The sequence below is a fragment of the Aphelocoma coerulescens genome, chromosome 24 (assembly GCF_041296385.1).
Source record: "Aphelocoma coerulescens isolate FSJ_1873_10779 chromosome 24, UR_Acoe_1.0, whole genome shotgun sequence".
Taxonomy (NCBI): Eukaryota; Metazoa; Chordata; class Aves; order Passeriformes; family Corvidae; genus Aphelocoma; species Aphelocoma coerulescens.
This window is the reverse complement of record NC_091037.1, coordinates 6,380,457-6,400,717: the sequence shown is the minus strand read 5'-3', so window position 1 is coordinate 6,400,717 and position 20,261 is coordinate 6,380,457. Positions and strand designations below refer to the sequence as shown.

General features: G+C 50.0%; 1 protein-coding gene across 2 annotated transcripts in view; it reads right to left on the bottom strand.

Moving 5' to 3' along the window:
* Window positions 1–1,966: 1,966 nt before the first annotated feature.
* Window positions 1,967–20,261, bottom strand: part of FLI1 (Fli-1 proto-oncogene, ETS transcription factor) — an 87,134-nt gene continuing 68,839 nt past the window's right edge. For both annotated transcript variants that reach the window (XM_068994752.1, XM_068994753.1), the window contains 3 exons: window positions 7,314–7,376; window positions 5,965–6,012; window positions 1,967–4,509 (listed from right to left, as the gene is read on the bottom strand). In XM_068994752.1, coding sequence (XP_068850853.1) covers window positions 3,980–4,509; window positions 5,965–6,012; window positions 7,314–7,376 — 641 coding nt within the window. In that variant the 3' untranslated portion in view covers window positions 1,967–3,979. The remainder of the gene's footprint in view (window positions 4,510–5,964; window positions 6,013–7,313; window positions 7,377–20,261) is intronic.

Below are 20,261 nucleotides of genomic sequence, written 5' to 3'. Positions count from 1 at the left end.
TGAGCAGGAGGAATTCACACACACACACAGAGGCAGGACCAGCTCAAACAGAGAAAACCAGCACAGAGATCCAGCCAAGGCAGCCAGAGCTCTGAGCCTGTAAAGCCATTGCTAACTCGGCTCAAGGTACCGGCTGCACCCTCTATTTGTAGACAGAGGAATGGAGGGTTAATTCCAGCTCGGCATGTTTGAGCCAGATCCCGCTCAGAGTTTGAGGCTGGTGGAACAGAAATCCAGGGGAAATACCAGATCCCTGGAAATCAGCAGCTGAATTCACCCTGATTGCAATGGGAGCTGGGTTTCCTGGGGAGCTCGGAGTCCTGAACTTCAATGCAGAGAAGGTTTTCTGCTGCCCCTGTTGACTCCCAGCTCCCAGCTGTGTGATCCCAGCCATCTGCCTGGTAAACTTTCTGCTTTAAGCCTGAAATACTTGAATTCCATCTGCCTTGTTCTCCTGGGAAAAGCAGAAAGGAGCATTAGGGCTGTCAAATTCTTTGTTTGTTGTGTCCCAGTGTGCCCCAGAAACCTGGGCTGGGAGGGGAGATCCCCCTGGTCCCACCCCTGGCACTGCCAACGTGGCAAAGCCAGGCTGATGTCGAGGGGTACAAATCTACTACTCTAATCCCTGCCTTACTGCTCTTTCTCTACCTGAGGAATGTAAACTGTTAAGATCTTATGAAGATGCTCTAAAAGGTGCCTGGGAAGTGCCTCAGCAGTGTGAGGCTGTCTGGCACTCTGGGGTGAGATCTCCTTGCCCTAAGGTCTCTGGATTCCATGGGAATGCCGGGAGTGGGAGGCAAAATCTGTCTAAAGCTGAATGTTAGCAAATACTAGAAAAAATTAATATCTGAAGCTAAATATTAGTGGCTACTAGAAAAGATTAATGCCAGCAAGTACCCTGAAGGGAAGGATGAAAGGAGGCAGAGAGGACCTGAGCTGGGATGCTGCTGATCACCTCCCTTCTCAGGAGGGCTCCTTTAACACACTGCACAGCCAGAACCAGATGCTTCTCAAATTGTTGATTATTTTCAAACGTCTTTTTTTCCCCCTCAGGGTTCCTGCTGGCCGAATTTTGCTATCAGGGACATCTTTACAGTCTGATAACCTTCAGATTCTGCCTTTAGATGCTTTTGTGCAATCTCATCTTCTGATTTCCCTATTACTGGCAGGTGGGCAGGACACGGTATTCAAATAAAACACTTGATACTTCCACCGATGCTGCGCAGCCAGAATTAACCTCACTGCTGCTGCAGTGGAAAACAACGGAGATAAGCAACAAACCACTCACTCTTGGGACTAAATTGAGCAGCTCCGGTGGAATCCACAGAGGGAGCAGCTCTGGGGTGCTGGAAGTGGCCCTTTTCCCGAGCCAATCAAGCCTTGTCCTGGCGCTCAGCAACAAAAGCTTGTGTGCAGGAAGGAAGTGCTGTGCTCGTGCAGCCCTGCCTTCCCAAGGCTTTATCAGGTCTGCAGGGGCTCCAGATATCTCTCAGGACCACCGTGCAAAGCTGCAGGAAGTGCCTCGGCCTGACCTTTACCCACAATCAGAAGATTCCTTGGCAGTGGTTGTTTTTGCAGCCTCCACCTCAGGAATGCTGAGGAGCACTGGCTCTCCCTGGGGTTTGGGGATAGGTGTGAAACAGGAGCAGGCTGGGCACACACTGACATTCCTGAGGGCCCTGGGGCACCCCAAGAGCCACCTCAACTCTTCAGCTCCTGAACTCTGGCTGCTCTTCCACTTTCTCTCCACGGACAAAAGCCAGAGCCTGAGTTTTTATCCTTCCAACAACCAAATCAGGTCTGACCAAGTCTGGCAACAACTTTCTGGACTAAGTGGGTCGATACTCCAGTGGCCAGGATGGGTTGCCACTACTGTGGAGCTGCTTTCTTTCCCTTTTTAGCTAAATTCAATTTCAAGTTCATGCAGGTGTGGGAGGGGAGGGAGAGAGTGGGACAATGTGATGCCTTAGAGAGGAAAACCACCATTTATTTTGTCACTTTTTTTTTACATCATCTTCTTCATACAACTGTTTCATTGTAACATTAATACATTTAAAAAAAAAACAACCCACCAAGATAGCTTGCAAAATTATATATACTTTAATATCCAAAAAGTACATTGCATATATATAGTAGCAAAAGCCCCATTTCCATGGGTAGTTTCTCCATACTTAAATTTTGCGATTATTGCAGAAATGTTACTTAAAAACACCCCGAAAGCACTAAGACTTGACTGGATTAGCCTGATCTTCTCTTCCCACTTTGTTAAATAATGGCATCAGTGCTTGTGTTTAATGTTCTGAGCAGACTCCCAACGCTCTGGTTTCAGCCTCCCCTCCTGCAATGGGATGCACATGGACCAAATCCCGCCCCCACAGAGTCCCAGGGGTTGGTCTAGACTAGATAGTTGTGATCCTGTTAATTGGCTGCCACTTAATACAAGGCAGCTAATGGGTTGTACATAGAAATCTCGCCCCCCAGACATCTGTTCCAAACCCCAAATGCTTGTGGTTTACCCTCTGTTTACGGCACCAAACCGCCGCTTGTGCAGCGTCACATTCACACGTGCAGAGCTGGGGATGGCTGAGAATTCTGGAAGGGGTCGGATTTCCACAGAACCCCCCAGCAGAAGCCATCAAAAAGAGAAGTATTTTGTCGTTTTTTATCTATGAAGTGGTTAAGGTCTTCCCAAAGTTCAGGATTTGGGTGAAAAGCGATCACAGAATATTGCAATGGTTGCCTTGAGATGCTGGGCCTGTTTTCAATCAGCCTCAATGCAAACATGGGAGTAAGTGGAGTTAATTTGCAGACAGCTACAACAGACTAATACAGAAAATCCTCTCCTCTAGACAAACCCAGGGCAATCTGGAAGGTTTCTGGCCACTTTGGGGGTCAGTCATGGATCCAGTTGCAGGACCAAGCCTATCTCCAACAGATACATTACTCATGTCTTATTTTTTATTTTTTTTTTTTAGCAAAACGTACAAAGCTACAGCCCAAATGTACAGATTGAAAAGATGTACAAATTACATTAAAAAAATAAACAAAAACAACCGAGCTGATAGTAAAAAAACAAACCTGCATTTGTGACCGAGGTCAACTCGTTTTATTTACTCTTTCTTTTAAAACTGTGAGATATAGGGAAAAATAACTCTGCATAATTTATACAGTAATTTGCCTTCTGGTTTGTTGACCCTTGGTTTGACGGGCTGACAAACGCACAGCGTTCGCGAATCGGTGCTTCCAGAGCCCCGCGGCTCGGGCAGAGCCAGGGACCTGCTGTCGTTTCTTCACTTCACTTCTGCTTCCAAGGAATGTCTGTGCTGGACTTTGCCCTACGCTTCGTTCTGCTTCCTGCTGCTTTCTGAGTTCAGACACAGTCGGATGAAGTTGTACTCTAGAAAAGTTCCTTCAATGCCCTTTACTTCTTAAAATATACACGTATATATATATATATGAATATATATATATTTAATTTCCAGTTGGGTGAGAATCCTCCTCTGCCTTAGAGCTAAGATTCCAGTTGTGGTCCCCTGCAGCCCAGTGTCCTCCACTGAATGGTCAAATGGCCAGTGAGAAAAACCCCATTGTGGTCATCCTTTCCTACGACCCACTGCTGGATCTATGCCTTGTCAAAAGCCTTTGAATCCTTAAAAATTCCTCTCATCCGAAAGCTAATAATCATTCCAGGGAATGGTGAACCATCTTCATTGTCACTTCCTACAGAGGACACAAGCCTTAAACCCCAAAGAAAATGCAGAGTACTGGCCCACAGGAGCTTCCATCTCTCAGTTCAAGACACAAGAGGCAAAGTTACAAAAGTAAAAGGTTTGGTCCAGGAATAACCAATATCCAGTTTTAATTCTTCCCCAGAAAGGCCACAATTATCCATTAAGGGTCCCCCCAAAAACCATAAAAATCCCAGGAGTAAAGAAAAAGTCCAACCAGACTGCTCAAGGCCACTGGCAGATGAAAGCACTTAGTAATAGGTGCCCAAGTGTGGTGTGACGTGGGCGTTGGGGTGGCGGGGCACATTGGGGTTGGGGTAAATGCTTCCTGCAGGGGAGGTCCAATAGGGGGAGGCTGCTCCAAAGAAGCTGGATGATGTGACAGGCATGGAAGAGGGGTGTGGGGGCACAAAGTTCACCTTCTGCTGGTGGGCGTGGTAGGATGGCATGTAGGACAGATCCGACGGGTACTTGTACATGGAGGACTCGGTGGGATGGGGCTGCAGGGCTTGGGCGATGCCGTGAAAGTCAAATTTGTAGGCATACCTCTTGCCATGCACCTTGGTCATAATGTTCTTGTCGTAGTAGTATCGCAGTGCCCGGCTCAGCTTGTCGTAATTCATGTTGGGTTTGCTTTTCCTCTCGCCCCAGCGCCGTGCCACCTCGTCAGGGTCCGTCATCTTGAACTCGCCGTTGGTGCCCTCCCACGTGATGCAGCTGGCGTTGGAGCTGTCCGAGAGCAGCTCCAGCAGGAACTGCCACAGCTGGATCTGCCCGCTCCCTGCAGACACGAGCCAAGGGGAGAGGAAATGAGTCGGGGTTTCCTGCTCCGGGGCACACACAAAGGCAGGAAACAGAAGGACTATCTCGATCTCGACTGGGAACTGCTCCTTCAGGCCTTGGAAAGGCGGCCCTAGGAGTGGATAAACTGTTCCCAGCAAACAAGTTACTCAGCCCTTTGTTCTGGGCCCGCGCCTGAGGTCACGTTAGATTTCATAATGGTTGCCTTTGGCCTTAAAATGCTCGGGCTGTTCATAAACAGGGCTTTCAGTGAGGACACTGCTCTGCAGAGTTTTCACTGACTGGGCAGCACAGTGTACTTCACCCCTCCACTGCTCACTGTTTGCCATGGAGATTGTTTTGGATACCTCCAGGTCTCTCTCCAGCGGGTGAGCTGAGTTACACGGGATGATTTGTTCCCCAGATGACTCCTGGTTTTACTCGGTGTAGTTGTACAGGTAGTTAAGTACAGTAAGTTAAGAGCCTTAGGAGGATGTTTCCTTACAGGCATCCCACTGATGCCATGAAGATTTTTGCCTTTTCTTTTATACCCCTGTTATACCTTTTTACAACTTCTGTATTCTCAGTGCTTTTTCCCTACATTCTTGGACTTGTTTGTCAAGCTGAGAGACTCAACATTTTAGAAGCTTTGTAGCCAGGGATCAGTGTGCCCCAGAGCCCAAGGTCCTCTCCAGAACACATTCTGTAAACTGAGATAGAGCCATCCAGGGGAAGGTTCCTTGGGGAGGGGGGCTCACTCGAGCCTCTCATTGGGGAATCTTTGATAGATCTGCTAATTAGTAACACCTATAATGTTATACCCAATGTTGGGGGGGGAGACTCAGCAGGGTGCATCTTGATGCACATGACCTGGACGTGTGCACCTAAGGATCCTTAAAATAAATACAAGGTAAAATCCCTTTTCCCCTTCTAACCGTGTCTGGCTCTTGATTTTAAACCAGGAAAAGGCATCACCACGTGTTCAATGTTGGTTAGTTGGAGCAGGATTTACTCCAGGCCTTACTCCCTAAAATCAGGATTATTTACTGCAGATGATGTGCTAGGGACAGCTACACTGCACTTTTCAGAGATGTTTTGTGCCTTTTTTCATGTAACCCACAGCAGGCAGTGAAAAATTAACCTGTGCTGCAAATCTGAGAGACCAGCACTTAAGTCTGCTATAAAACTCTTCTTAGGGAGTGCTGGGTTTGGGGCAGAACATCCAGGATGGTTATTTTGTCCCGACAGTGGTGATGTTGTACCACTTTCCTCACTTTTCTGTAAGGATTTTGGCAAAAGCCCTTGTGAGGTCACAGCTACTGAGGCCAGGGGCTCTCACAGGCCACCCCAAGGGTGCAGGGACAGCAGCTGCTCCTCCAGTGCAGGCTGGAGCAGCAGCTCCAAAGGGAAATTCACCTCTTTGATAGTGGGGGTCTGAAATGTAAAATGAACTCACCTGGATTGGCAAGACGGCTGCTGGTGGGCCCCAGGATTTGGTACGGATCTAAAATATAAATACATTTTTTAAAAATCACCCAACAAAATTTAAAGGATGCTTCACCAACAAGAAACTCCAGGTCATTATGTTTGTTCTAGAAACCAAATTTTCATTTTCTTTCTTTACTCTTTCTGCCCCTTCTCCCCGGGCCTGGAAGTGCTCCTTCTTTCCTTCTTAGCAAGCAACCACCAAGTATTTCTGGGATCCCAAATGGCACAGGCACAGTTTCTGGCACTGCTCTCAGACCTGCCTGCTTTCACAGTCTTGGACATACCCTGCACTGTGTGGCAACCAGAAAACATCAAACGTGGAAAAAAGGAGTGTGGGATAGGAGAACAGCCACACAGCAGGAGCAAATGTATTTCTCCTCATAAAAAAGGGCTAAATAAAAAGGAGAGCAGATGAGATTTTCAGATTCACTTGCTAGCAGCTGAGCTTGCTGCCCTGGGAGGGCAGGAAATATTCACCCGAGTCTCTCTTTGTGAAGCAAACACAGCATTAGAGAGATGAGAGTAACAGGAGTTTGTCGCTGGCTCCACCGAGGCTGAGTGGTTCTTGAAAACCCCACAAAGCATTTATTAGGAATGAATTCCTTCCCTTTTTGTGGGGCCTCCTCAGACCTAATCTCTACCCTTCTCCTTTGCCTCTCTCTGGTTGTGGTGCTTTGGATCTGCAGCGTTTGCTCGTGGATTGAACCGGTGCCAAGAGAACCAAGCCCTGGAACAGAGGACGGGGATGGAAAGCAGCTGTGCCGCCAGGGAAGGTGGGCTTGGCCTTTGCAAGGCCCTGGGAAGGCAGCAGGAAACACTCCCTGCTCTGCCCTGTGGGGCTGCTTCCCTCCTCTGCTCCTCTGTGGCCAGGGAAACCCTGCTGGGATGTCTGGAGACACTTCCAGTGGGAAGGGACACGCTGGGATGCTGCAGGGGGCTCAGCCCATGGGGACACTGCAGATCCTGGCACAGGGATGTTCCTTTAGCAGGCAACCACCAAGTATTTCTGGGATCCCAAATGGCACAGGCACAGATTCTGGCACTGCTCTCAGACCTGCCTTTCACAGTCTGGGACCTCCTCGGACATGCCCTGCACTGTGTGGCAACCAGAAAACATCAAACGTGGGAAAAAGAAATGCAGAGGGGCAGAGCAGCCAAACGGAGCCTGTTGGGAAGAGCTGCTGGCACAGCTCAGGCCATGTCCTGTCCCCTGGCTGTCCCCTGCCCGGGGCTGCTCCACACATCAGTTCCACACATTAATTCCCTCGTGAGTTCCCCCAGCTGCTCCCAATCCAAGGTCACAGAATCCACGCTCACCTGGCTGGGGCCGCTGCTGCTCCGTTGTCTTATTCACATTTTGTGTCCCCGCGACAGGAGGGCCTGGGAAGAGAGAAGGGGTTAACAGGGGCAGAGAACAGGTACAGAGTACAAAATACATCCTGCAGGAATCACAGTGACTGCCAGGGAGAGGTTTGCTCAGCCTACAAGCTGATCTTTTGGGGATTGCACTATAAAATTAAGAGATGTCCCTAGAAATTTAAGTTTTCACTGCAAAATGAAAATACTCCAATAAGGAAAACATTGTATAAATATTTATAATTTCCTAAATAGACAATGAGACAAGGAAAATATTATGTAGCTACTTCATTAATTTTCTTTTACTGCAACTGAACTTCCATTCTAGCTCGTTGTGAACAGAAAATTGGATTATTAAATGTACCTCCTTCTATGTTGGAACTTTCCCCACATTTTTTGCATATACAAATTATTTTTTAGGCAAAAAAAAAAAATAATTGGGGTTTATCAAATATTTATTTGAAAATATTGTGGTGATTTGTATAAATCCCTTCAACAGGAAGATCTGTTCCTCCTCTCTGTGTCATTTCTGACGACAGAAAACTGTGACTCAAAGAAGAATTCTCACATTTGGGGCGAGCACAGCTCAGGAAGCTGCAGAGCGAAGGGAGGGGCCTCAGAGGTGCTGCCACGTTGATTTACACCAGGAGGACCTGGCTGAGGGCTGAATGTGCCCACCGTGCTCAGGCAGAAGCCCCAGCGGTGGCACTGGGGACAGTGGCTCAGAGCCACCAGGCTGTGCCAGCTGCAGCACGGATTTTAGGGACAGGGAATTATCTGCCATGTCACCCCGCTGCTGGGAATCCCAGGCACTCTAAACCCAGTAAGAACAAGAACTGGGCTGAGCAGGGCTCGAGCAGAGGGGCCCCATCTGCCTGCTGGTCTTTGCCTTTCTGGAACGTTGTCAGAAACTCTCCGAATGTGCCCGACCTGTCCAGGGCTGTCCCTAAAACCATCCCAGCAGGGGACAGGCCTGTGGTTTCCAGGGAGTCTGTGCAGAGGATTTGCTCCTGGCCCCTTATCAAACCCTACAAGTATTACTGTGTCCATAACATCATCCTGCTTCTTATCTGTCCCCAGTTCTACCTCGTACCTGTCCCCAAAGCTTCTGCCCTTCTGACACTCCCAGCACAGGCCAGCTGGGCCCGAGTCTCATTTCAATCTTCCACTGCACAGTTTGTGATTCCCATTGGGACACCCTACTTGGAGAGGCCAGAATTCCCCTTGCTGCCCCATCCTGCTCTCCTGCCTGCCTCATAGGAGGGCTCTAGTGACAAAAGACAACGGGCACAGAGGGCTTGACATGAACTTTTCCTAGACAAAACTTTGCAAGGATCTGGCTTTGCTTCGTGGTCCCAGCAGGCTTGGGTTCTGTAGGGCTGCGTTTTTTCCTCTCCCACATCTCCAGTGCTCCCCTGGCCCCTCACAGAGGGTGGAAATAGGGGTGAAAATGCAGCAATGGGGCTCTTGGGGCAATTCTCAATCCTAATGGGGACAGGGATCCTGAATGGGGACAGGAATCCCGAATGGGACAGGGGTCCCAAATGGGGACAGGAATCCCTAATGGGGACAGGGATGCTGAATGGGACAGGGATCCCAAATGGGGACAGGGATCCCTAATGGGGACAGGAATCCCAAATGGGAACAGGGATCCTGAATGGGGACAGGAATCCTGAATGGGGACAGGAATCCTGAATGGGACAGGGATCCCAAATGGGACAAGGATCCCAAATGGGACAGGGATCCCTTATGGGGACAAGAATCCCAAATAGGACGGGGATCCTGAATGGGACAGGGATCCCTAATGGGACAGGGATCCCAAATGGCACAGGGATTTCTAATGGGGACAGGGATCCTGAATGGCACAGGGATCCCTAATGGGGACAGGAATCCCAAATGGGACAGGGATTTGACCTGACACGTTCTGACCATGAAGTCCTGTCATGGTACTCAGTGGAATCCAGTGTGACCCATCCCAGCCAGAAGGAGACCCCTTTCTCTTACCCCCGGATTCAGAGGAGCACAGGCAGAGGAGGAGGATGAGATGAACCCTGTTATTATTGCACAGGAATTCAATGAGGATTTTAAACCCGAGGATTTGAGGTCACAATAAGGAGGCTCTTTCAAGGAGACAGAGAAAAGCATCCTCCAGGGCCATCCCAAGTGCCCCTCTGCCCAGCGCCTCCTGCCTGTGGGGCTGTGGATCCACCCCAGGCACTGGCACATTCCTGCGGCGCTGGGAAAGCCGCTGAGGCTTCGGAATTACAGCCCTGCAGTTATTGGCATGGAAAGGAAACCACAGAGAGACGGGAGAGGGGAGGGTGGGGGAGCCAGGGAGGAGGGCAGAGAGGGGAAGGGGGAAAGCAGAGCTCATGTCATCGGCCTGGTTTTATTTTTATGTGACTTGTTTGTTTCTTTCCCTTCTCACAGAAACCACAAACCCCACTGCAAATAGATCGGACTGGAAAACAAACCCCGGTGGTTCCAGCTGGGACAAAGGGTGGGACGGGACAGCTCGGGAGGAGAGAGGTGACAGCCTCATGCACACTGTCCCAGCAGGGAGCCCTGTCCCAGAAGAGAGCTCCGTTCCCCATCAGGGAGCCCTGTCCCATTCGGGATCCCTGTCCCCATTCGGGATCCCTGTCCCCATTAGAGATCCCTGTCCCATTTGGGATCCCTGTCCCATTCAGGATTCCTGTCCCCATTTGGGATCCCTGTTCCATTCGGGATCCCTGTCCCCATTTGGGATTCCTGTCCCCATTCAGGATTCCTGTCCCCATTCAGGATCCCTGTCCCTATTCAGGATTCCTGTCCCCATTAGGGATCCCTGTCCCATTTGGGATCCCTGTCCACATTCGGGATCCCTGTCCCCATTCGGGATCCCTGTCCCCATTTGGGATGCCTGTCCCCATTCAGGATCCCTGTTCCCATTTGGGATGCCTGTCCCCATTTGGGATTCCTGTCCCCATTTGGGATCCCTGTTCCATTCGGGATGCCTGTCCCCATTCAGGATTCCTGTCCCCATTCAGGATTCCTGTCCCCATTTGGGATTCCTGTCCCCATTTGGGATTCCTATCCCATTCAGGATTCCTGTCCCCATTCAGGATCCCTGTCCCATTTGGGATCCCTGTCCCCATTCGGGATCCTTATCCCCATTCAGGATCCCTGCACCCATTCAGGATCCCTGTCCCCATTCAGGATTCCTGTCCCCATTCAGGATCCCTGTTCCATTCGGGATCCCTGTCCCTATTAGGGATCCCTGTCCCATTTGGGATTCCTGTCCCCATTAGGGATCCCTGTCCCATTCAGGATCCCTGTTCCATTCAGGATCCCTGTCCCCATAGGGGATCCCTGTCCCATTAGGGCCCTTCAGTGGTTTCCACCAGCTGAGATGCTGATGTCCATTTTGGGTTGTTCCATCAATAAACTGTTCTGCCCTAAGTGACATAAATGGAAATGCCATATGATGATCCCGTTAAAAGAAGGGCAGAGATTCTTTTTCCAACAGAAAAATCCTTTTCAAAATGGGGGGAAATTTCCTTCCCACAAAGTCATGGAACTCATTGAAAAATTTCAGTTTTCTCTGATTCTTTTTGGGGTCAGGTCATTGACTCAGGGGAATCAACTGCTGCAAAGGGGTTGCTTGATCCAGAGTCATCAGCGTGTTTTGAGTAAATAAATGGGCCATGACTTGGAGAGATGATCTTCCTCCTCTTCCTCCTCCAGATGGAGAAGCTTTGTCCCAGAGGAGGAACCTGCTTCCCCCAGAAAGAGGGGTTTTCACCTAAAAGTGGCACCATTCCAGTCAGATTTGCTGACCAGCACTGGATCCCTATGGCAGCTTGGGCTGTGCAGGATCAAGGCCTGGTTCTCCAGGGAAGTTTAGCTAAGCCTGATCCCAACCCCTGTGAATGGGTTTCCTGTAGCCTGGAGTTTAGGATGTAAAATGACAGCTTGGAAGGACGGTGTGAATGTGCCTCAGCCCAGGTTTAATCCAGGCTGGCTGAGCCCCTTTGCCTCAGTTTTTCCTCTATAAATATGGATTATGGAGCAAAGTGTGGGATTTATAGGGGCAGCCTTGTGTTGTAGGATGAGATTTAGCCCCGAGTGTGACTTTGCTGTGGTAAGAAGGGTTCAATTTGATAACCAGCAGTACAGGCCCTGCTGTTGAAACACTACTCAGCTACTGCAAGTTTCCAACTCTTTTGCTCCTCCTCAAAAAAAAAAAAAAAAAAAAAAAAAAATCCAAATGCAGGAAGCTATTTTTATTTCACAAAAATCCCTGCAACGTGAAAGAACCACACCAGCCCTCCCAGCTTCCAGGCCCAGGCTCGAAAGCTGAACGTGTTTAAAGCAAAATGGAAAAGGCAGAGCCAGGGAACCCATCCAGAGACTCGGGTTCCTGCAAAACCAGGACCATTCCCAGGACCTGACGCCCAGTGGCTCGAGGAGATCCTGCAGAACTGCAGCCAGACAGTGACAGGGAGAATCTTATCTATCATTAAAACCATTTGGATTTTACACCAAAACTTGCCATGGGATGGAAATTCAATTAAAAGACTTGGACCAGGGTTCTCTCCCGGTGTAAATCAGCAAATGGCTACAGTGAAGTGGGGGCAAATTTATCCCAGAAAGGATCAGGTCCCCATGTCTGGTTTAGGCTTAAAAGGCCCCGTGGAACAAGAGCCCTATGACAAATGTGTATTCAATACAAAATGGAATTAAAGAGCAGCAAATAAATCATAGATGCTTTCACGAACTGTCACTCTGCAGCTGTCTGGTTTATGTCCAGGAATTCCCCAGCACGAATGCTCAGTCTATTAGGAGGAAGGTAAGGGATATTAATAATGCTTTGCACTTTCGCAGCACCTTTCAACCGAGGATCTCACAGCTTTGCAAACATTCGCACTCACAGCGCGCCTGGGAAGGAGGTTAAATAGCATTTATTTTTTTATTTATTCGCAGGCATAAATGCACTTTCTGCAGGCTGTAGCTGCCTTTCCCAGGATCAGGCTGTGTGGGGCAGGCTGCAGCAGTGGTCTCCGTGCCCTTTTAGCCCTGCTCTCCACTTTCTCACCCCAAATCTCCCTCGGCTTCTACCTTGCCACCCTCTGTGCCCACCTCTCCAGACAGCCCCTGTCCCCTGCCAGCACCTCTGGGGCATATTTAGTCTGAACAGACTGATGGATATCGCTGGGGGCAGATGGACAGACACACAGACTGCCTTTGCAGGAAACCAGCCTGAAAATCCCCAGGTGGATTCCCACACCACGATCCCAAATTCTTGTCAGTCCTTTCAGCCAGAGTGCAGCCCAGCGAGCAAGGCTTTAGGGAGTCTGGGTTTGAGATATGATGTATTAGGGAGCAAACCCTCTCTGATAAGCTTTAAAAGGTTCAAAATATTTGAAAAGAGCCCTGGTGTTTTATGAATCTGAGAGTTTGGGACAGAGGGGAGGCAAGGGGGGGTTTCAGTGAACAATGGGCTCACAGTGCCTGTGCTTCCTGAGCTGCTGGGAAGTGCTGACAGCCCCTTCATCCTGCTCCCTCCGGAGGGGCTCTCTCAGCCAGGCCGAGTCAGGCACCACTTTGTGCCACCAGCCCTGGTGAGGCTTTCCAGGAGAGCAACGAGCTTTGGGCCTGGAATATCTGCATTTTTGGGGCCTTTATTTTTCTAGGATGGATGTAGTAGGGCGGAGTCATTTACGGACTAAGTGCTTTATGGGCACTATAGGGGAATCTTATTTGGAATTCCACCCATGCTGGCACTACAGACTAGGCTGGGAAGGAATGGAGAGCCCAGGAGTCTCTGGAGCTGATACCTCCAAGGAAATTCGGCAGCTGCAGGATGGGAAGGGGCTTGTCCTAAGTCATGGAGACAGAGCCAGGAAGGGAGACCAGGGGAAGGCAGCCCCAGGTGCCCTGGGGGATTGAGACTTGTCATGTGTCACAAGGGGCCTATTTTGTGGCAACTGCTTTATAGGGAGAGAGGGAAAGGAGGGTCAGGTACATGGAGAGTCCTGTGGAGTTCATAGCCCACTTCAGATCTGCAGCCTTCTCCTTCCCCTCTCCTGATCTGCTGCACTGAATTCTCTAAGGCCAAGTCCTGCCTGGAAATACCCATGCTCCCAATCCAGGTGAGACAGGTCATCCCAGAACAGCTCCTCCTGCATTCCAGCTTTGGGCCATGCATTCTCTGTGCAGAACACAGGCTGGTGTTTGCAAGGAGTCCTCCTGCTTCAGGAGGAAGAAAGGATCCTGGCTTGGTGGCTGGAATTTAAATTAGCTTCCCTGAATGGGGAAAGCAGAGCCAGGTGTCCTGGGGGATGCAGACCTGTGGCTAATCCAAGTGGTCCCTTGGGGTCTCCACTTTATAGGGAGAGGAGGGCATGGACCCCACAGCTTTTCCTGCCCACGTGAGGCTGTGTGGCACTCCCCTGGTGCCTTGGAAAAGTCCCAACACGGGGACAAACCCCTCTGCTGCTGCGACCCAAGCACATCATCAAGGTCTGTGTGTCCAGCCCTCCCACTGCCTCCTTCCACCTCCTGGAGATCCCATCGAGGAGCTGGGGTCGTGTTCAAGGCCAGCTGGAGAGCAGAAACCCAGACTGCAGCCTTCTGCAGGGACAAGGGAGCCAGAAACACCCCCAGCTCCTCCAGGAAACATTCAGTGGACTGGTTTAAATGGTGACACCAAACATTGAAGCTGTGGAGCCCAAAAAGTCCCTCCCTGGTTCCATGGACACGTTCTGAGTGCCCCACAGCCACCCAGGACATTTCTGAGTGCCCCACACACAGTGCAAACCTCCCAGGGTCAGCAGAGAGGAGCTCCAGCTGCTCTCAGCACAAAGCTGGGAAGGCTCTGGGCTCTCGCCTGTCTGTAGGTGTGGGCAGGGATGGTGGGACAGGGCCTGGAGCAGGGCAGGCTCTGAGGACTCCTCTGCCCTTTTCCAATGGCTCTGCAACTTCCCATCACATTTACCCAGCTCCAGGGACACGTGTGTCACAGCTGAGCACACTGAGGCCTCAAAACCTCACAGCATCACTCGTCCTGCAAGGAATTGCTTTTCAACTCACCATCTCTGCTAATTAAAACAATTCATTAGCATGTGTGCCACACGTTGGGCTGTTTGCCATTCCTGGCCAGTGTTACTGGGACTGTTCCCATGGTTACATGAGACTTCCCAGTCCTTCAAGCACCAAACTCACTCTTTTCACTTTCAAGACACAATGTGCTCTTCCTTGAGCTAAGGAACCCTTGCTCTGGGAGTCAAAGGTGGAAATCAGTGGTTCTAAGTCTCTTCACTAAGAGGAAGCAACTCACTGAGTGCAGGATGATTTCAAAATTACTTCTATTCTACATGATCAGGCTATTTGGTTATTTCACAATTGAAAAATATTATCAAACCATCTTTTGCATCCACCTGGGTGCACTGTTGGACTCGATGATCTCAGAGGCCTTTCCAGCCTCAGTGATTCTGTGATCCTCTGATCTCGCCATTGCTGTTAACCTGTTTTATAGATCCCACATCCAGGCCTGGAACAACACTGAGTTTTGACCTGAAGTCAACTCAAACCAAGTGAGAAGGGACTGACTGCTGGATTTAGGTGAGAAATATACTGCAGAGATGGATGTGAAGAACAGATTTAGCTTGGGGAGTGTCTGAAAGTAGCTGAGAGCCTGGTTCTGAACTGCTGCCTTTATAGAAGTACAGATCAGAGGGATCACACATTTCTGATTGAACTCCTGTTCTAAATCAGTGATGGGTTAAAGCCCTGTGGCTGAAGCCCACTGATTTCCAGACTCAGACAGGATCTGGAGCGCAGCATGGTGCAGGAACAGAACTGGGGTTCAGTGTTCCTGTCGCTGGGAGTGTCCAAGGCCAGGCTGGACAGGGCTTGGAGTGACCTGGGCTAGAGCAAGGTGTCCCTGCCCATGGCAGAGGTGGGACTGGATGGGCTTTAAGGTCCTTCCAACCCAGCCCGTGCTGGGATTCTGTGATCTGTGGTTTCCAGAGGGGATTCCCTGAGCTGGCCCGGGCAGGGCGTGCTCAGGACAGGTTTGAGCCCTGTGCCCCTGTCCCTGGCCAGACCCGGGGCACAGGGAAGGAGCTCCTGGCAGCCAAGAGCCCTGAGCTCTGCTCCCCACTCAGACTTGCTCCCTGCCTGCTCTGAGCCAGAGGCGACAGCCCCCAGTTGTGCCTGGGGCTGGAAAAACATCCCCGAGCCGTGCAGCGCTGGCACTTCCTGAGCCACGTCTGCCTCGCCCCGTGCGAGCCTCACAAAGACACATTATGAAGAAAAGGAGGAAGCAATGAGAATATTTTTTTTCCTTGTTGTTGCTTTTTTTAATATCGGCAGCAGAAATCCCAATGCACAGCGCACAGAGGCTGAAGAATGTGTCCTGAGAATCCCTCCCAGAGCCAGCTTGGAAAAGCAGATGCTCTCCAGCCAGCAGAGATGTTCCTGAGCCACGCAGGGCTGCAGGCACAGCCAAGGCACAGCCACACAGCTGCACATCCTCTGCACACCTCCAGAACCACCCCAAACACACCCAGGCGTGGGCAGGAACGTGCCCACAGCACCGTGTGGATGTTACCCCCAGCACGGGGTGTAAAACCAAACCATCAGCAGGCTTGGAGGCTGCTCTTGATGGAAATGCACAAATGCAGAAGTGAAAACACCCCAAACCTCACATCCATGGAGAAAAAGGCCACGCACACAGGAGAGAAAAGGGAAGACGCACAGCGTGGCAGTTTTACAGCTTTCAAGCCATTATCAGGAAACAAATTAACTCTTGTTTGAGGAAACAGCCCAAGCACTTCCAAGGCTCTGGGAGGGAGGGCCTGGCACCCCAGCAAACGTGTGACCCCCCCCAGTGCAATAACACTCCTTGCACTGCACCCCAGGCAGAAAAATAATGGCTCTTTTGCTGGGGGAAAAGGAAGGATAATGGTTACTTAGAAAGTGCTCCAGACAAGCTGTCAGGTTGAATTCAGAGAACTGGAGTCTACTCTGGGACAGCGCTGGCTCGGGGTGATCCCTTGTGAGTTGGGTTTCCTGCCTGCTACAGCTTAAAGACAACGATTCTTTGTTTCCAGTTTTTCTGGTGAAAAAACACACGCCTGCCTCCGAAGAGGGTCAGGGAGAAAGCAGACAAAACACTAACTCTGGAATTTCAAAGGAAAACAATTAAAAAAAAAAGAAAGTATAAAAAGCAAAATCCGAGCGTGCTGGCTACTGTCTCCCCTGAACTCATAAATCCCTGCTTGGCCACACAGCCAAAATGAAAGGAGACCTAAAAAAGCCTCCCCTTCTTCTGCTGCCGAGCTAAAAATGGGATATTTCATCACCAGGCACGCAAATATCATCGAGAAATGTTTTACCAAGTACAGACAATTAGGAGGGCACAAAGCTGCAGCTGCTTTTCCTCTGCCACAAGTGAAGCCGGAGAGTTTAAAACGCTCGCTGTGAAAAGGGGCTGCACTGACACACTCACAGGAGAGTTTATTGAACATGGTCAATATTTTTCACTACAACCTTTTAGATCTGAGAAATGGCCTTTTCAGGAGAAGGGTTTTATGCAGGATTTTGAGTGTGTGTTCCTGCGGGAACTGTGCTCATGCATTCCCTGCGGTCTCTGCTCCTCTCTCCCCAGTCCCCCAATATTCGAATCTGTCACCCCAAATCATCACCCAGTTTGACAAGTGGGAGAGAAGAGTTTTGAGGAGTTCCTACCAGTTTAAAGGGAACAGAGGTTGCAGCCCTGATGGTGAGGAAAGCAGCTGCACAGACTCAGGTTTTGTGAGGTACCAGGGAGTCGGTGTGAGAGAGATTTTATTGATGCTCCAACACCAGGAAACTCTTTCTTAGGGCCTCACAATGAACATCGGTACAAACCCCCAGGAACACAAGCTGGATTTCAGGGTCCACTGATTCATCTTCCTAAATTTGCCAACAGCCCCACCAAACACACAAACACACACCTTGTACCCAAACATCCCTGATGTTCACACAACCACTTCCATCATGTGAACATAAACATGGGACAGCCACAGACTAAACCCACAGAATTCCCCCCCTCCATCCCTATTCATGCATTCACACAGAGATTTCTTCCCTCTGTGAAAGGTACCACATCCCTTTTTCCTGTGCTCTGCTTGAGTTCAGGTTGGATTTCTGAGACTTTGGGCTGGTTTCTCACTATTCTCAACCAAATCTGGAAGGCTCAAGAAGGATCCTGTCCCTCTCTGCAACCCCCTGCCAGGAGCCAGGTGGGGGTTGGGATTTCTCCCAGGAACAGATACAGGACAAGAGGAAATGCCCTCAAGCTGTACCAGGGGAGGCTCAGGTTGGAATTTCTCCATGGAAAGGGTTGCTAAACACCGGAAGGGGCTGCCCAGGGAGGTTTGGAGTCCCCACCCCTGGAGGTGTCCAGGGAACACCTGGACGTGGTGCTCAGTGCTCTGGGCTGGGGACAAGGTGGGCATCGGGCACAGGGATGGTCTGGGAGGGCTGCTCCAATTTACATGATCCCGGGATTCTGGGACTCTGTTGCCTTGGGCTGAGCCTGGCGTGTGCAGAGGACAGACCTGTGCCGAATGCAGGTTTTGGATCAAGATCCTAAATGATCTGGAGGCAAACAGCACCAGGAACGCCTCTGGAGAATTCTCATACGTGGTGCTGAGCCTCCCTTCACCCCGTCTGCCACCTCCCTGCACAAACACCCTTCTCTGGCATCAGCACGTGTTGGAAAGCACCACACATCCCACCCTAGGCATTCCCACAGCTTACATGGACACGGGAAACTTCCCACATCCACACCAGGAATCTGCCTCCAGCTCTGCCCTGGGTTCAGCTCCTGCACAGCATTTTGCTCATGTATTAAACACACGACTTACACAGACCCCAAAACACTAAAACCTGAGCTCAGATTTAAAACTGAGCTGGAGCAAGGCCGGAGAGCTCAGAGCCCTTTGGGGACGTGGCCCTTTGGCCTCCCAATGTTGTTGGATGTGAATATTCTTTCCATTTCCCCATGGAAACCTGCTCAGTGGCAGCATTCTGCAGGAGAGCAGTCTGGGGTCTCCCTGCACTGGGGCAGATCTGTGGGCTCAGATTCCTGTCCCTGTCTCCAGTACCTACAGCAGGTCACACATTGCTCCAAACAGTCCCAGAAAATGACCCAGACCATCTCTGCAGTGGGAGGAGGACACAGCTCTTTCCATTCAGCCATCAGAGCAGGCTCCTTTCATTTCCCAGAAAATTGCTCTTCCAGCCAAAAACCACTGGTGATTTCCATTAGAGCAATTCACTCCTCAGAGGCAGCCGAACACAATTTGTCCCAGTGACACTCAGTCCCATCCTTTGGAGTGTTTGTGAGCTGAGAAGGGGAGAAGCTCAGGTAGGGACAGGACAGGGTTCTCGCTGTCTGCTGTGAGAGCAGCACTCAGCTGCCCTGTGCCCCGGCTGTGGGACTTACAGGCTCTGCTGTAAGGATTCCCAAGAGTTCTGCTGCAAAGATCTGCACTTTGGCTCCCCTAAAGCAGAGCTGCAGCTCCTTCTGTTTGCAGAGCTGGCACTGCAGGGAGGGAGAGGGCAGAAAACAGAAGGGAAAAAGGGAGTCAAGTCTGCAGCTGCAGCCAGGGCACCAACCCCAGCCCTGGGACGGTGGTGGGACACGGGCCAGGCTCCCTGTGCTCCTGGGGACGTCGTCCTGGGGGAGGGAGCAGAGCCATGTGCTGCATCTGGAACATCTGCAGCTGTCTGTGCTGCAGCTGCACTTTTTTTTTGCCGGGTAGGTTCTTTTTTTGCAGCCGTGGATGGAACACGCTGTGTAAAGCACAGCGTAAATGTATGCAAAGAGCTCCCGTGCCTCCCTGGAACCTGCACAAGCAGGTTATTTGCATTTGTTTTGTAGAAAAATTACAGGAGGAGTGAAGGGAATGGTATTTTTTTTCCTATCTTTGGCATGTTTGGTACTATTTCATCACCTGCTTTTAAATCCTCAAGGGGAGGAGGTTAGAAAAAGTCGTCTGTTTTTATTCACAGGCGTAGAGAGGAGAAACATTTACAGGACTGGGAGATTCCAGACGCATTAACTCGAAGAAAAATGTTTAATCTTTTGAGAAGTTAAAAAGCAGTAAAAAAATCATAATTTTTAACCTGAAACTGCTTTTCCAAAAGAATATCATCTTTTGGAGTGAGAATATCATGTTGAAGTGAGTCCATTAAAAAGGAAACAAGGCAAATCTTGTTTCCCAACAAACCAGGCTGAGGAATCCAAGTCCAGTTTTATGAGCATCACGAGTTTCTGCTGTGCTATTGGATGAGCCACTTCATTCTTCTCCCCCAGTTCCTTATCTGCCAGCCTGTCACGTTCTCCTGTCTCCTCTCCTGACATCTTATCTCAGCAATAACCTCAATCAGCTGAGTGGGGCAGTTTATGCTACACCAATACCCAGTGTGGAAGGAACGATGGAATTTATGCCTTATAGGAAGAAATGGGGGAGGAATAGATGGGATTTCAACATTTCTACGTAGTTCTTAATTTTTATTTGCCTGCCCCCTGGGCGTGCTTGGTCCTTTATTGACACGTGATGAAAGTTCCATGTGAAGCTGAGGGCTCCACGCTGACAGCAGTGAACCCAGAGCTCTGTCAGCTGCACTGCAGAGACACTCTCGAGGCCACTAAAAATGCAGGGGAGGGACACTTTCCCCTCAAATTTCTTTCAGCCTGAGTGACTCAAGGCCTGAGTCACAAAGTGTTTAAAAATTCAGAGGAGTGCTGTTCTAAGCAGAGATTTTCTCCTTAATTAAAAAAAAAATTAAATAAAATTTAAAAAATCACACTTTTCTTGGGTTTATTTTTAGCAACTGCTTGGCCTGAGACAGAATGAGCTGAGGTTTGGA